This window comes from Erythrolamprus reginae, chromosome 1, assembly GCF_031021105.1.
Source record: "Erythrolamprus reginae isolate rEryReg1 chromosome 1, rEryReg1.hap1, whole genome shotgun sequence".
In the NCBI taxonomy this organism is placed as follows: domain Eukaryota; kingdom Metazoa; phylum Chordata; class Lepidosauria; order Squamata; family Dipsadidae; genus Erythrolamprus; species Erythrolamprus reginae.
In genome coordinates, this window is record NC_091950.1 from 270,210,753 (window position 1) to 270,225,154 (window position 14,402).

A 14,402-nucleotide genomic window follows, 5' to 3' on the forward strand; every position below is an offset into this window, starting at 1 on the left:
TTCAGTTTCAATTATACTGCAAAGCAATAAAATCAATAACTAAATGTTTTTTTCCTAGCTTCATGTACCTCAGTCTTTTTCAATAGTAAATGTAGTTATTTATGTGTTTTTTTGCAAATGATATCAAAATTGTTAAATAAATTCCCTACTAAATTTTTTTTGGCAGACTTCAAATATAGAGAAAAAGCAGTTGAAAATTCCTTAAAACATATCAAACATGAAGACATAATATGCTTTGCAGGTTGCTGATATCCTGCTTTCTGGATTAACTATGTTATGTCACAGGCTAGAGTGTCTGGGAACAAATGGCTTATACAATTCATAAATCAAACAACATTGATGAATACATTCAATTCCAGAGAATGAACTGGTTAAGAGAATTCTGGATACCACTGTTTTCAAATAATATCCTTTCCCTGACCCAACTCAACTTTAATGTCTGATGCCTCAAGTAAGTACAGTAATGCCAATTGCTCTGAGAACATCCCCAGTATTCATTCATACATGCACATCTGTAATCTGACCCTTCCGGTATCCATGCATATATCCAAAGTAAAATTACCAGTTACAGTTGCTACTACACAAACATAACCCCCCCCCCAACCAGGTCTCTGCTTTAAGGCAGTCTGATAGTGGCAAGAAAAAGTAAAGGACCAATTTATAACTGTTAAATGGTCATAAAAGACAGGAATCCATAAGCTAATATCATTTGCTTTTTTTCTATGTAAGGGATTTTCCTAAGAATGCTGAAGATCAAAGCAAGTCGGGGGCAAAAGCAATCGAAAACAGAACGGAAGATAACATTTACTTTCCCACCAGCTTCTCTCTGTCTCTAGGCATGTGTGTGTATATATATATATGTATATGTCTATATACCGGTATATGTGTGTGTGTACATAGATATGTGTGTGTATACACAATTGTATACAACTGTATACACACACACACACTGAGAGCGAGAGAGAGCGAGAGAGAGCGAGAGAGAGCGAGAGAGAGCGAGAGAGATCTACTGTATTCCAGTTAATGGTACAAAAGTGGGGGTGCTGCCTTGTGAAAGGTAGGCCAGCGACAGGGACGGGACTTGACGGCTGCCGGTCTGTTTCCTAAGCCTCACACCTAAGCACCGTTTAAGGAAACTCCGGTTTAAGTAAACGGGTCGCTTCTTTTTGGTTTCCTTCCTGGCCTGCCCCCACCCCCAGCATTTCGCAAGGCGCAGAGCCAGAAGCCTCCCTTTCTGCCAGCACCGACCTTCTACCTGGAAAGACAGGGGAATGGCGGCCTATTCTCCATCAGGATACTTTCCCCCAACGCAGCCCAAGGATTCCTCCATCAGCCAGGCTTGGCTCTTCGAAAGGTCCCCTCCCCACCTTTCCCTTCTCCGTGTGTGTATGTGTGTGTGAATGCCCGCCCCCCCAAAAAACGCTCACCTCGTCACCCCACTTGAGCACGTCCTTGTGCCTCTCCCCGACGGCCCGGTAGATGTGCAGGAACTGCTGGATGCCGTGTTTGCGCACGTGCTCCGCGTGCCGCTGCGTCTTCTCCCAGCTGAGCGGCGAACCTTGCGACAGGAGCCCCATGGCTCTGCGGGGGAAGAGGGGGCGCGAGAGGGGCGCGAGAGGAGGAACGCGGAAAAGCCGAGCCGCGGCCGCTGCCGTGACAACTCGGAAGAGCAGCGCGAACCAGGAGCCGCCGACGAAACACCCCCTCCCTCCCTAACAAAAAAAAAATTAAAAACACCACCTACTTCAGGCGGCGGGAAACACGCAAGGAGAATCCACTGGCGGCTAAGCGTAGGGGGGGGGGGAGATGGCAGAGCAAAGGAAGGGGAGGAAAAAGCGTTCCCGCTGCCTTCCCGAGCTTCCGCTTTGCCAGCGGCCGGGCCGCCACCAAACCAAAGGGATGAGGAGACCCTCCGCTTCGGCTTCGCTCGCGCGCGCGCGCTCGGGCACTTTCTAAAGAGGAACCCGAAGACTGGCTGAGGCAGCCGCCTCTCCGCTATGGTTCTGACCGTCCCGGGAGAGGAGTCGCGTGACCACGTGACCGAGAGCAAGGGCGGGGAATAGGCGCTCGCTCTCCCTCTCTCGGGTGCGCGGTCGGCTTCTGGTTCGTGAGCGCCGAAGGGGAAGGAAGAGGTGATAGGGACAGACGTCGCGTCATGCGGTGACTCAGCACTTTCTGGGCTCCGGCTCCTCTCTCTCTCTCCTTCCCTCCCTCCCTCCTTCCGTCCTCCTTTTGGGTACTTTCTAATGGGCGGTTGGGAGGTTGAAGTTACCTGTTCTCGGGTTTTTGCCGGGCGCTCTTCAGGGTTTTGTCTAACACCGCCCCCCCCCCCCCCCAAGTACACACCGTCGGGCAATTTCAAAGAAAGTGGGGGTGGTCGTAACTACCATTGTTGTTTCTGAATGTGGACCATAGAGAATAGCATCGGCGCTTTTTTACTGGGACAAAAAGAAAACCCATTTGATCTTGACTGAAGAAATGTGACTCCTCAGTTGTTGAGTGAAGCCGTGCTTTGATCTGTTACTTGCTAACATGTCAATACAGTACAGTACATGCATTGCTATCACAATATCTCAAAAGGGCCAGCTGGTGATACTATTTCATATTATGTATACTCCACCTCAATTCTTCCCCCCCAAAACCTTAATTTAAAATCTAATATAAAACAATGTGAAAGAGCTATCTATCTATCTGTTTGTTTGTTTGTTTGTTTGTTTGTCTGTCTGTCTGTCTGTCTGTCTGTCTGTCTGTCTACTTAGCAGGGTCGCCCAGAAAGTAATGCACCACATTTTTTTTCTTCAACAATTATTTATTGAACACAAGAAATAATGATGTTTCTTCTACACTCCCTATTTTTCTGAGTAATCTCCATCCCGTTCTATGGCTTTCCTCCAGTGAGACACAAGGGCGTGTATGCCCTGTCGGTACCACTCTTTATTCTAATGGCCTCACCCTCTGTTCTTCTGTTCTAATGGCCTCATCTTCTGTTCTCAGCGACTAACCACACTTCTGTCGATTGCAGATTCTCCAAAAAACTACACAAATGTTTGTGAATGTTCCCAACAGTTTCTTTCTCCACAGTGAGAAATTCAATGATGACTAGGGTTGGGCTGCTAGCCGGAATGCTAAATTGGGCTCGCCGCCACGGCTCGTGAGTGCTTGTGGGGCCAGCGCGATTTTGCTTCTGCACCTGTGGAGATAGCAAAATCGCGCACCGAGCCGCAGATGTGCCCATGTTTTAGCATGCGCAGAAGCAAAAAACCCTCACCGAAACAAGGGCGCACCTGCAACTCCATGCGCAATTTTGCTATCTCCACAAGTGCAGAAGCAAATTTGTGCTGGCCCCACAAGCACTCATGAGCTGTGGCGGCAAGCCCAATTTAGCATTCTGGCCAGAGCCTTCCCCTCATGACAACACACTGCTTGTAACGTACATCACTTACAGACAGCATTTCGAAACACTGCTGCAGCTAGGCTATCGGTATGAAGAAATGCAAAATTTACACACAAATTCCTGACAATTCAAATAATGTATATCTAAAGTTTCGCATTCGTATCATTACTTTCTGGGTGACCCTCATATCTATCTATAAAGTGAAAATTACTCACACATTAATCACAAAATCTCCAGAACCGTAAAACCTACAAACTTGAAATTTACCACGTATGTTCCTCTTGGCTTCTAGATGCTCACTGAGTAAGGAATTTTGGAAATGACCATCGGAGCAGGAGTATTTCTTATTTTATTATTAACAAGCTCTGATGCTAAGCCACACTAGCCAGATGAATACTGATGGATGATAGTAGGCAGAGACAGATCCCCCCCCCTATTTTCCTTCTCAGTTTGGACAAATGTGTTCCTTCATTTGTAGCACCAGGTAAAGGGAAAAGAAGCAAAAACGCAGGAAAAGATTTACAGAAGTGATTAGGAAAACACAAGTAAAGGTAGCTGCGTATTTCTCCCATGGCCAGTTCTATGTGGCATGCTCCAGAGTCAGTTCATCTGACAGCCTGGTCATCCTCCAGCCAGAGAGCAAAACAAGGAGTTCCTGAGCAATTCATCTGAGGAACGAATTGAAAGTCTATGCTATACAAATAATGTCTTTATCTGTAATAGAAACTTAGCTTACCATCGCTAACCAAATAATACAGTCCCTTTTTAAACTATTCATTAATTTTCAAGCTTTAAGTGAGTGTCAATTTATCATGCCCAATTACTTAGTTTCATAGCAAAGCACGGGTATCAGCTAGTATTTGTATATACTTAGGAGTCAAACTTACTGTTTTAAAAACGAAGACAATTTGCTTCTGGCAGCATATTTTTAGGATATAATTGAAGTAAATAGTTACTCATTTAATTTACTTCTGTTTTAACAATCTATGAATAGCTAAGTAAATCACTGCAGTTGTCAAGTTAGTAATGTGGTTGTTAAGTGAATCTGGCTTCCCCATTGATTTTGCTTGTCAGAAGGTCGCAAAAGGTGATCACATGACCCCGGGATGTGGCAACCATCAAAAATATGAGTCAGTTGCCAAGTCTTCAAATTTTGATTATGTGACTGGGGCTTCTGTAATGGTCATAAAGTGTGAAAAATGATTTTGTCAGGTTTTTTTCAAGCGGCATTGTAATTTCAAATGGTCATGGAACAAATGGCTGTAAGTCAAGACTGCCAACAGAACTGGCAAACAAATAACATGTAAAAAGGTCAATAAACATTTCTTACAGTCTAAAACATTTCTGACATGAATAGGAGTATCTATGTTATTTATTTTATTTGTTTATTTATTTTGTCCAATACACAATGAGGGTTTTAGTGGGTATATATCTACATACACATAGTAAATACATGATGAAGGTTCTAGAGGAGATACTCATAGTAAAATATATCTAAGAAATAATAGAAAAGAAGATATAGTAATAGAACATATCAATGAAAGAATAGAAGAACAGATATAGGAATAGAAGAAAGGTATAGGAGATATAGGAGAGCAATAGGACAGGGGACGGAAGGCACTCTGGTGCACTTGTACTCGCCCCTTACTGACCTCTTAGGAATCTGGATAGGTCAACCGTAGATAATCTAAGGGTAAAATGTTGGGGGTTTGGGGATGACACTATAGAGTCCGGTAATTTTAGTATTTTAGTGTAATTGATTTTTATATTGTTTTTTTTTTTTTAATTGAATCTATATTGAATTTTTAATAATTAATATTTTAGCTAATTTTTTAGAAGGGGTTTTAAACTAATGAATTATTGGGGTGGGTATGATGACATGTATGAAATGAATGATTGTTATGGGTGGGCTGGGTGGAACTTTGGTATGGATGAAATAAATGGTATGAATGATTTGATTAGCCTACCTGACACAGGAGAGGCAGGAGGGGAGGGGGCACCGATGTCTGAGGTGGTAGAGGGTCGGAATATTCCAGTCCTGCTGGGGAGAGGCAGATATGGCGGGGGACACAGAGCTAGCCGTTCCAGGGGAACAAGAGATCGTTGCGTAATAACGATCCCTTGTTCCGGCTCTGTGAACCTAATCCTGGGTGCTGGTGATGAGTGTAATTCTGGCCCTGGGCTCAAGCTGCTGCTACTCAATGCCAGGTCGGTGGTAAATAAAGCTCTCCTCATCCGGGATCTGATCCTGGATGAGGAGGCCGACCTGGCATGTGTTACTGAAACCTGGCTGGGCCCAGAGGGAGGAGTCCCTCTCTCTGAAATTTGCCCAGCCGGGTTTCAGATATGGCATCAGCCTCGACCCCAGGGAAGGGGGGGAGGAGTGGCTATTATAGCCAGGGAGAGCCTTGGCTTGCGTAGACTCGTTGCTCCAGAGATTGCGGGCTGCGAGTCCCTCCTGGTGAAGTTGGACTTAGGGGTCCAGGTGGGCTTGTTTCTCACGTACCTGCCTCCCAGCTGCGTGTCACAAGCCCTGCCTGTGCTACTCGAGGAGGTAGCCGGGTTGGCGGTGGGGTTCCCCAGACTTATTGTCTTGGGGGACTTCAACCTGCCGTCGCTCGGTGAAACCTCTGGACTGGCACAGGAGTTCATGGCCACCATGACAGCCATGGACCTGACCCAAGTAGTACAGGGTCCGACTCATGAGGGGGGGCATGCACCCGACATGGTATTCCTCTCTGAGCAACTGAGTAATGGTCTGAGACTAAGGGGCTTAGAAGTGTTGCCTGTGTCATGGTCAGACCATTTTCTACTGCGGCTTGACTTCCTGGCTCCAATCCTTCCCCGCAGGGAGGCGGAACCGATTAAGCTGTTCTGCCCCAGATGCCTGATGGATCCAGAGGGCTTTCAGAAGGCGCTTGGGGTTATTCCAGATACACTCGTACACAGTTCGGCAGAGTTTCTGGCTGAGGCCTGGAACAAGGCTGCAACGGAGGCTCTTGACCGAATTGCGCCGTTGCGACCTCTCCGCGGCACTAGACCCCGTAGAGCTCCATGGTTCAACGAGGAGCTCCGGGAGTTGAAACGCCAGAAGAGACGTCTAGAGAAGCGATGGAGGAAGAGTAAGTCCGAATGCGATCGAACACTTGTAAGAGCACATGTTAAGACTTACAAAGTGGCGCTCAAGGCGGCAAGATGCGCGTATCATTCCGCCTTGATTGCATCAGCGGAATCCCGCCCGGCCGCTCTGTTTAGAGTGACCCGCTCCCTTCTTAATCAGGGGGGAGTTGGGGAGCCCCTGCAGAGTAGCGCCGAGGATTTTAACACGTTTTTCGCTGATAAAATCGCTCGGATCCGAGCGGACCTCGACTCCAATTGGAATACAGAGTCGACTGACAACGAGTCAGTTGAGGTGACTGGGGCACGTACTTGTCCACCTGTCTGGGAGGAGTTTGATCTGGTGACACCTGATGAAGTGGACAAGGCCATTGGAGCTGTGAGTTCCGCCACCTGTTTACTGGATCCGTGTCCCTCCTGGCTGGTTTCGGCCAGCAGGGAGGTGACACGGAGCTGGGTCCAGGAGATTGTCAACGCTTCTTTGGGGAGGGGGTCCTTCCCGGATCCCTACAAGGAGGCACTTGTGCGCCCCCTCCTCAAGAAGCCTTCCCTGGACCCAGCCATTCTCAACAACTATCGACCAGTCTCCAACCTTCCCTTTATGGGGAAGGTTGTTGAGAAGGTGGTGGCGCTCCAGCTCCAGCGGTCCTTGGAAGAAGCCGATTATCTAGGTCCTCAGCAGTCAGGATTCAGGCCCGGCTACAGCACGGAAACTGCTTTGGTCGCGCTGATGGATGATCTCTGGCGGGCCCGGGACAGGGGTTTATCCTCTGTCCTGGTGCTTCTTGACCTCTCAGCGGCTTTCGATACCATCGACCATGGTATCCTTCTGCACCGGCTGGAGGGGTTGGGAGTGGGAGGCACTGTCCTTCAGTGGTTCTCTTCCTACCTCTCTGGTCGGTCGCAGTCGGTGTTAGTGGGGGGTCAGAGGTCGACCTCTAGGTTACTCCCTTGTGGGGTGCCTCAGGGGTCGGTCCTCTCCCCCGTACTATTTAATATCTACATGAAACCGCTGGGTGAGATCATCCAAGGGCATGGGGTGAGGTATCATCAGTATGCAGATGATACCCAGCTTTACATCTCCACCCCTTGTCCAGTCGGCGAAGCAGTAGAAGTGATGTGCCGGTGCTTGGAGGCTGTTGGGGTCTGGATGGGTGTCAACAGACTCAAACTCAACCCGGATAAGACGGAGTGGCTGTGGGTTTTGCCTCCCAAGGACAATTCCACCTGTCCATCCATCACCCTGGGGGGGGAGTCACTAACCCCCTCAGAGAGGGTCCGCAACTTGGGCGTCCTCCTCGATCCACAGCTCACATTAGAGAAACATCTTTCAGCTGTGGCGAGGGGGGCGTTTGCCCAGGTTCGTCTGGTGCACCAGTTGCGGCCCTATTTGGACCGGGAGTCACTGCTCACAGTCACTCATGCCCTCATCACCTCGAGGCTCGACTACTGTAACGCTCTCTACATGGGGCTACCTTTGAAAAGTGTTCGGAAACTTCAGATCGTGCAGAATGCAGCTGCGAGAGCTATCATGGGCTTTCCTAAATTTGCCCATGTCACACCAACACTCCGCAGTCTGCATTGGTTGCCGATCAGTTTCCGGTCACAATTCAAAGTGTTGGTTATGACCTATAAAGCCCTTCATGGCACCGGACCAGAATATCTCCGGGACCGCCTTCTGCCGCACGAATCCCAGCGACCAGTTAGGTCCCACAGAGTTGGCCTTCTCCGGGTCCCGTCAACTAAACAATGTCGTTTGGCGGGACCCAGGGGAAGAGCCTTCTCTGTGGCAGCCCCGACCCTTTGGAATCAACTCCCCCCAGATATCAGAGTTGCCCCCACCCTCCTAGCCTTTCGTAAGCTCCTTAAAACCCACCTCTGTCGTCAGGCATGGGGGAATTGACATGTTCCTTCCCCCTAGGCTTATAAAATTTGTGTATGGTATGCTAGTGTGTATGATTGGTTTTTAACTTGTGGTGTTCTTAAAATTAATTTAATATTGGATTTGTCTTGTATTGCTGTTGCTGTGAGCCGCCCCGAGTCTGCGGAGAGGGGCGGCATACAAATCTGATTAAACTGAAACTGAAACTGAATGAGTTCCACGCTTCGACAACTCGGTTACTGAAGTCATATTTTTTACAATCAAGTTTGGAGTGGTTAATATTAAGTTTAAATCTGTTATGTGCTCTTGTGTTGTTGTGGTTGAAGCTGAAGTAGTCGCCGACAGGCAGGACGTTGCAGCATATGATCTTGTGGGCAATACATAGATATTGTTTAAGGCGTCTTATGTTATTTACTTCAATACATTAAGTACAGATAGCACAATATTAAAAGTAGAATCTCAGTAATAAAATGATCCCTTTAACAAAAATAACTTAATAAATACTGAAATTTCATCTGTATTTAAAATTATTAGACAGTTGAGTGACCACATAGAGGTATAAGTGATGTGCCGGTGCCTGGAGGCTGTTGGGGCCTGGATGGGTGTCAACAGACTCAAGCTCAACCCGGATAAGACGGAGTGGCTGTGGGTTTTGCCTCCCAAGGACAATTCCATCTGTCCGTCCATTACCCTGGGGGGTAATTATTGACCCCCTCAGAGAGGGTCCGCAACTTGGGCGTCCTCCTCGATCCACAGCTCACATTAGAAAACCATCTCTCAGCTGTGGCGAGGGGGGCGTTTGCCCAGGTTCGCCTGGTGCACCAGTTGCAGCCCTATCTGGACCGGGACTCATTGCTCACAGTCACTCATGCCCTCATCACCTCGAGGTTCGACTACTGTAATGCTCTCTACATGGGGCTACCTTTGAAAAGTGTTCGGAAACTTCAGATCATGCAGAATGCAGCTGCGAGAGCAGTCATGGGCTTACCCAGGTATGCCCATGTTTCACCATCACTCCGCAGTCTGCATTGGCTGCCGATCAGTTTCCAGTCACAATTCAAAGTGTTGGTTATGACCTTTAAAGCCCTTCATGGCATCGGACCAGAATATCTCCGAGACCGCCTTCTGCCGCACGAATCCCAGCGACTGATTAGGTCCCACAGAGTGGGCCTCCTCCGGGTCCCGTCAACTAAACAATGTCGGTTGGCGGGCCCCAGGGGGAGAGCCTTCTCTGTGGCGGCACCGACTCTCTGGAACCAACTCCCCCTGGAGATCAGAACTGCCCCTACTCTTCCTGCCTTCCGTAAACTTCTCAAAACCCACCTTTGCCGTCAGGCATGGGGAAACTGAACATCTCCCCCTGGGCCCGCTGAATTTATGCATGGTATGCTTGTGTGTGTGTATGTTAGTATAGGGGTTTTTTAAAACTTTTAATATTTTAATTAATTGGATTATGTATTGGATTGTTTTTTCACTTGTTGTGAGCCGCCCCGAGTCTTCAGAGAGGGGCGTCATACAAATCCAAATAATAAATAAATAAATAAATAAATAAATAAATAAATAAATAAATAAATAATATAAGGTAGTGTGTATATCAATGTGTATGAATCAAATTGTCAATGACAAGATAGAATTGTTTCAATCTTTAGACATATGGAAACGATTATTGATATACATGAATAAGTTGACCAACAGGGATATGATCTGAAGCAGGAAATAGCAATAACAATAGTACTTATATACCATTTTACAGTGACCTCTCTAAGCAGTTTACAGAGTCAGCATATTGGTACCAACTCAGAAGCAACAGAACAGTCACTGAATTTGCAGAATGCTTAAAGTCTCCCTCATTGGATTAAAGTTCATTGCATTAAGGTAGGTCTCGATTTCAGTTCATAAATCTTTTGATTTGAGGAAATTGTGGTCAAATCAACATACTTAAATGAAGCCATTAACATGTTTTCTTCTTTATATTTGCTAATACATTTAATCCAGTTTGGTTGAATGGTTAAGGTATAAAGGCAGAAAGCAGAAAACTCTGAGTTTAAGTCCCAATTTAGCAATAAAAGTAGCTGGAGGACTTTAGGCCAGTCACTTTCTCAGATTAGCCCAATCCACTTCATGGATATTGTTATGGGGAAAATGAGAGGAGAAAGGTGTTGAATACATTGTTCCATCTGCAAAAGTGGAATTCACACTGTGCCACCATAACACTGTTTCTTCAAAATGTGCAAGGTGGCAAATCAAACTAGAAGTTCATAGTATGATTGTTTGGGGAGGGGGACATATCTATTGAACGCAAGACATTATGACAGGACAGTTTTTAAAGAACTGGTTCTTTTAACCTTTTAAGCTATTGACCAACATGTAACATTGAGCCGGGGTGGTGCAGCAGGTAGAGTGCTGTACTGCAGGCCACTGAAGCTGACTTGTAGATCTGAAGGTCAGCGGTCAAATCTCATCACCGGCTCAAGGTTGACTCAGCCTTCCATCCTTCCAAGGTGGGTAAAATGAGGACTCGGATTGTGGGGGCAATAGCCTAGCTCTGTTAAAAAGTGCTATTGCTAACATGCTGTAAGCCGCCCTGAGTCTAAGGAGAAGGGCGGCATAAAAATCAAATAATAAATAAATAAATAAATAAACAAACAAACAAATAAATAAAGATCTATAAGTGAGCAGTTTATGAATATGAATGCATGTACTTTGATGGCATTAAAGAGATTGTTTGATTATATGATTATTCTGTTTTTTCACAAATTTTATGGAGGGGAATTGGATATACATGATAAAGGGTTTGCAGATTCCCAATTGAAGACAACAGAAAAATTGAACATACAATAATTTGGATTCTTCAGAAAACTCCAATAATAGGGAACATTGATGAATATCTGGAAGTATCATTTTTCATTGGCAACTATTAGGTGTTTTTTAACTCAAAATATCCCACCCCCATCAGAACGGTATAGGTTTAATAGCTGCACAGAGTATTCTGATATTGTGTATTTTACCTATGAATTACTAGTATACAACTAGTATCAAAAGTGTATGCTGTAAAAGTAAGCCCATTGACTGAATTCTCATATTTTGTCAAGTTGTGGTTTACTTAATCTATTAACCCACATGTCTAGTTTCATGCAATATTCTAAACCAAAGACAAACAGAGCTCTTAATGATTTAGCACCACGAAAATCCAGTCTTTGTGTCTATGAAAACCCATCTATTTTGGTTATAATTTTTGTCATACCTTATCAATGAGAAATTGAATTCAGAATTAACTAACATCATTTTTCTGGCCATCATATTCTGTGTCTATTTTTTAGGCTCTTTGAAAGAAATAATATTGTTTTCCCCCCCCCCCCTGTATTCACAGCTAAGATGGGAGTTCTCTGTTTCAGGAAATGATTAATTTTGAAGAGTCAGGTTCTCTGGACATGGCGTTTGGCCAGTTTAATCTTTCAGTGGTCTAGAATAGTGCAAGAGCTTGTGAGCTACAAGTAATCTAAGAACAAAAGGAAATGGGCCCAACACATGTTTTCACTGTCATCTGATATACAGGGGACATATTGAAGGTAGGGATTTGCACTGTTTGCGCCTTTGTTTGTCTGCTAAATTCATTACATAACAGGCTTTTGTTAGCTGCCAGCACTGCTTTTCCTTCCCAGTGAGGATCTTTCTGTGATTTGGATTTTAGAATAGTAGTCGCTGGGAACTGTTAATGCTGATAAGCTCCCTTGTATTTAGGTTAGCAATTCTCTGACATGTCTGGTATTCACATGACTAGAATAATACTACAGTTCTAAATGAGGTTACAGTTTGCGAGGAGTGCTATCATAAAACAGCTTGTGCATTGCTTTCTCTGGCTACCGTGCGAACCGTAGAGTTCATTTATAAATTCCCCTTCTATTCATTTATTATTACTTATACGCCACATGATTCTGAGCAACCACTAGTAAGAAAAATAAATTGATGGCTGGGCACCAGCTCTTTGAAGCTGTCAAACCAGAAAAGCCACTGGTAGACTGTATCCTTCCTAAACTGAACTAATACCACCTTTTCTTGTCTTTCCTTTTATGTATATTGATCGCCTCAAAGATTGAAGATTGGCAATAACAGATCCAATTTATAAGGAAGGAAACAAAGGGGACCTGGCAGATAGGTTATTAGGCATTTTAGTATTAGTATATGCAGAACACCCAAATTTTTTAAAAAAAGATTAAATCTAATCTGAAGCCTTGATGAGTGGTGATCAAAGTAGTTTCTGAACTGAATGCTTAAGGGTGGATCATACTTCATTTGATTGAGAAATATACAGTACCTGAAAATACAGACTTTATGTGAAGTTTCTCAACTCGAGAGCAGCATTTGATTCCATCTCTCAAACATTTTTATGGGTTAAGCTTCTACATACTATTATTGATATGCATATTTTTTAAAAATGAGAGCTACAATCAACGTAAGATATATGCTCAAGGAATATTCTCCAGCATCATGCCCATTGAGAAAGGGTGTGGATTTTGGGATTTTGGGATTCGTTTTATTCAATTTTTATGTAAACTTTATGGTTGAATTTTTGGATTCTCCAGATTTTCGCATACTTAAAAATGTAGATCACTAAGTCCTAAATATTACTCTATGAAGATGAAGCTGCAGTTCTTCTACACATATCGAGCTTAAGCCTAAAATGTGATTCACTTTTCGTTGCTGTACTCAGTTACCAAAAATCAGAAATTATGTTTTTTGCCGAACAAAAATAACAAAAACAACAAAAACAAGTCACTGGGACTATAGTGGGAGACGAGGAAAGATCGGTATGTTTACTGTGTCTAAACATGTTGGCAGCGGACATCATGAAGCCAAATAAATTAAGGTACCTTGGCAGGTATACCAACATCCCTTTAGCTCATGATTCCATGGAAGACAAAACAATCCTCTGGGACCTTTTTAATTGTAACTTTTATAAGAATCTTTAAAGGGACATGATAATTCCCTCCCACACACATACTTTTTTTTTTACCAAATTCACATGAGAAAATAGATACGTTTTATACCCAAGCTGAAATGTAGTTCATAGTAATTCAAGATCAAATGGTTCATTGGACATATTATACTAAGATCTCACTCTTTGGAGAAGGTTATACTGTAATACTAGTAGAAAGAAAGAAAAGAGAGGACAAGCAGCAGCAGTTACAAGTGGCCCATTGGAAGACCTGAAAGGCCAATTTTGGAACAAATCATTAGGGATAACTCTGTATATGTGGTTAAGAGTTGACTGAGACTTGGTGGCACAAACTCATGGGAGCCAAATGTATTCTTGCAGTGATCAAAACAAGATAACAGTTAACAACAAAGACAATGTGACCAAATTTTCTTTTTTAATTATCTCATTTGATTTGGTTACTTATGTAGCTGATCCTTGAATTTAAATTAAAAAAATAATACAATTAATGTGCCATTATTTGGGAAAGCAAATTCTTTTTCAAAGTTCTATGTTTTTATGCCCCTCTGAAAATGTGGTATGGAAGGGGAATTCCAGATATCAAGGGTGTCAAGCCAAAGCCATTTTAGTTGGGGTCTTTGGCCTGCTATACTTTATAGTATTTTAATGTGCATTCTTTACAGTGGGAATTTGGGAGGGGGAATTAGATGAGGGCTGTCTGTATGTACCCATAACAAATGCTTTCTAGATAGTCAAGGTCATCCTTTGTCTTTGCACTCCTGCACCTGCACAGAAGGAGATGGATGTATTCTTGCCAGGGTGGCAGTTGAAGATTGGTCAATGTGATGGACTTGGGGGGTGTGGGGACAAGGGCTTGAACTTTCAACTGGGTAGAGAAACCCCAGAGACTTCAGATTTGGGTTTCTCCCAGATATGCCAACATGGCTCTGCTAATAAATTGGAACTTTGAGGAATATTTTGCTTCGGACTTTGAGTCTTTGGAGAGGGGCGGCATCAAATCTAATAAATTGAATTGAATTGATTTAATTTTTGATGCTATTTGGAACCCTGAC

The 14,402-nt window shown here is 44.2% G+C and overlaps 1 protein-coding gene and 1 long non-coding RNA gene across 2 annotated transcripts in view; one reads left to right on the forward strand and one right to left on the reverse strand.

Annotated features, from left to right (window-relative positions):
• The window catches only part of GCLC (glutamate-cysteine ligase catalytic subunit), a 47,420-nt gene extending 45,208 nt beyond the window's left edge, over positions 1-2,212 (reverse strand). Inside the window, exon 1 of the mRNA XM_070732998.1 lies at positions 1,428-2,212. Within this exon, the coding sequence (XP_070589099.1) occupies positions 1,428-1,577 (150 nt within the window). The 5' untranslated portion in view covers positions 1,578-2,212. The remainder of the gene's footprint in view (positions 1-1,427) is intronic.
• On the forward strand, positions 2,109-14,196 carry LOC139156869 (uncharacterized). The gene is made up of 3 exons (XR_011557384.1): positions 2,109-2,160; positions 10,147-10,268; positions 12,486-14,196. It is a non-coding gene; the product is annotated as an uncharacterized lncRNA (long non-coding RNA).
• Positions 14,197-14,402: the final 206 nt, after the last annotated feature.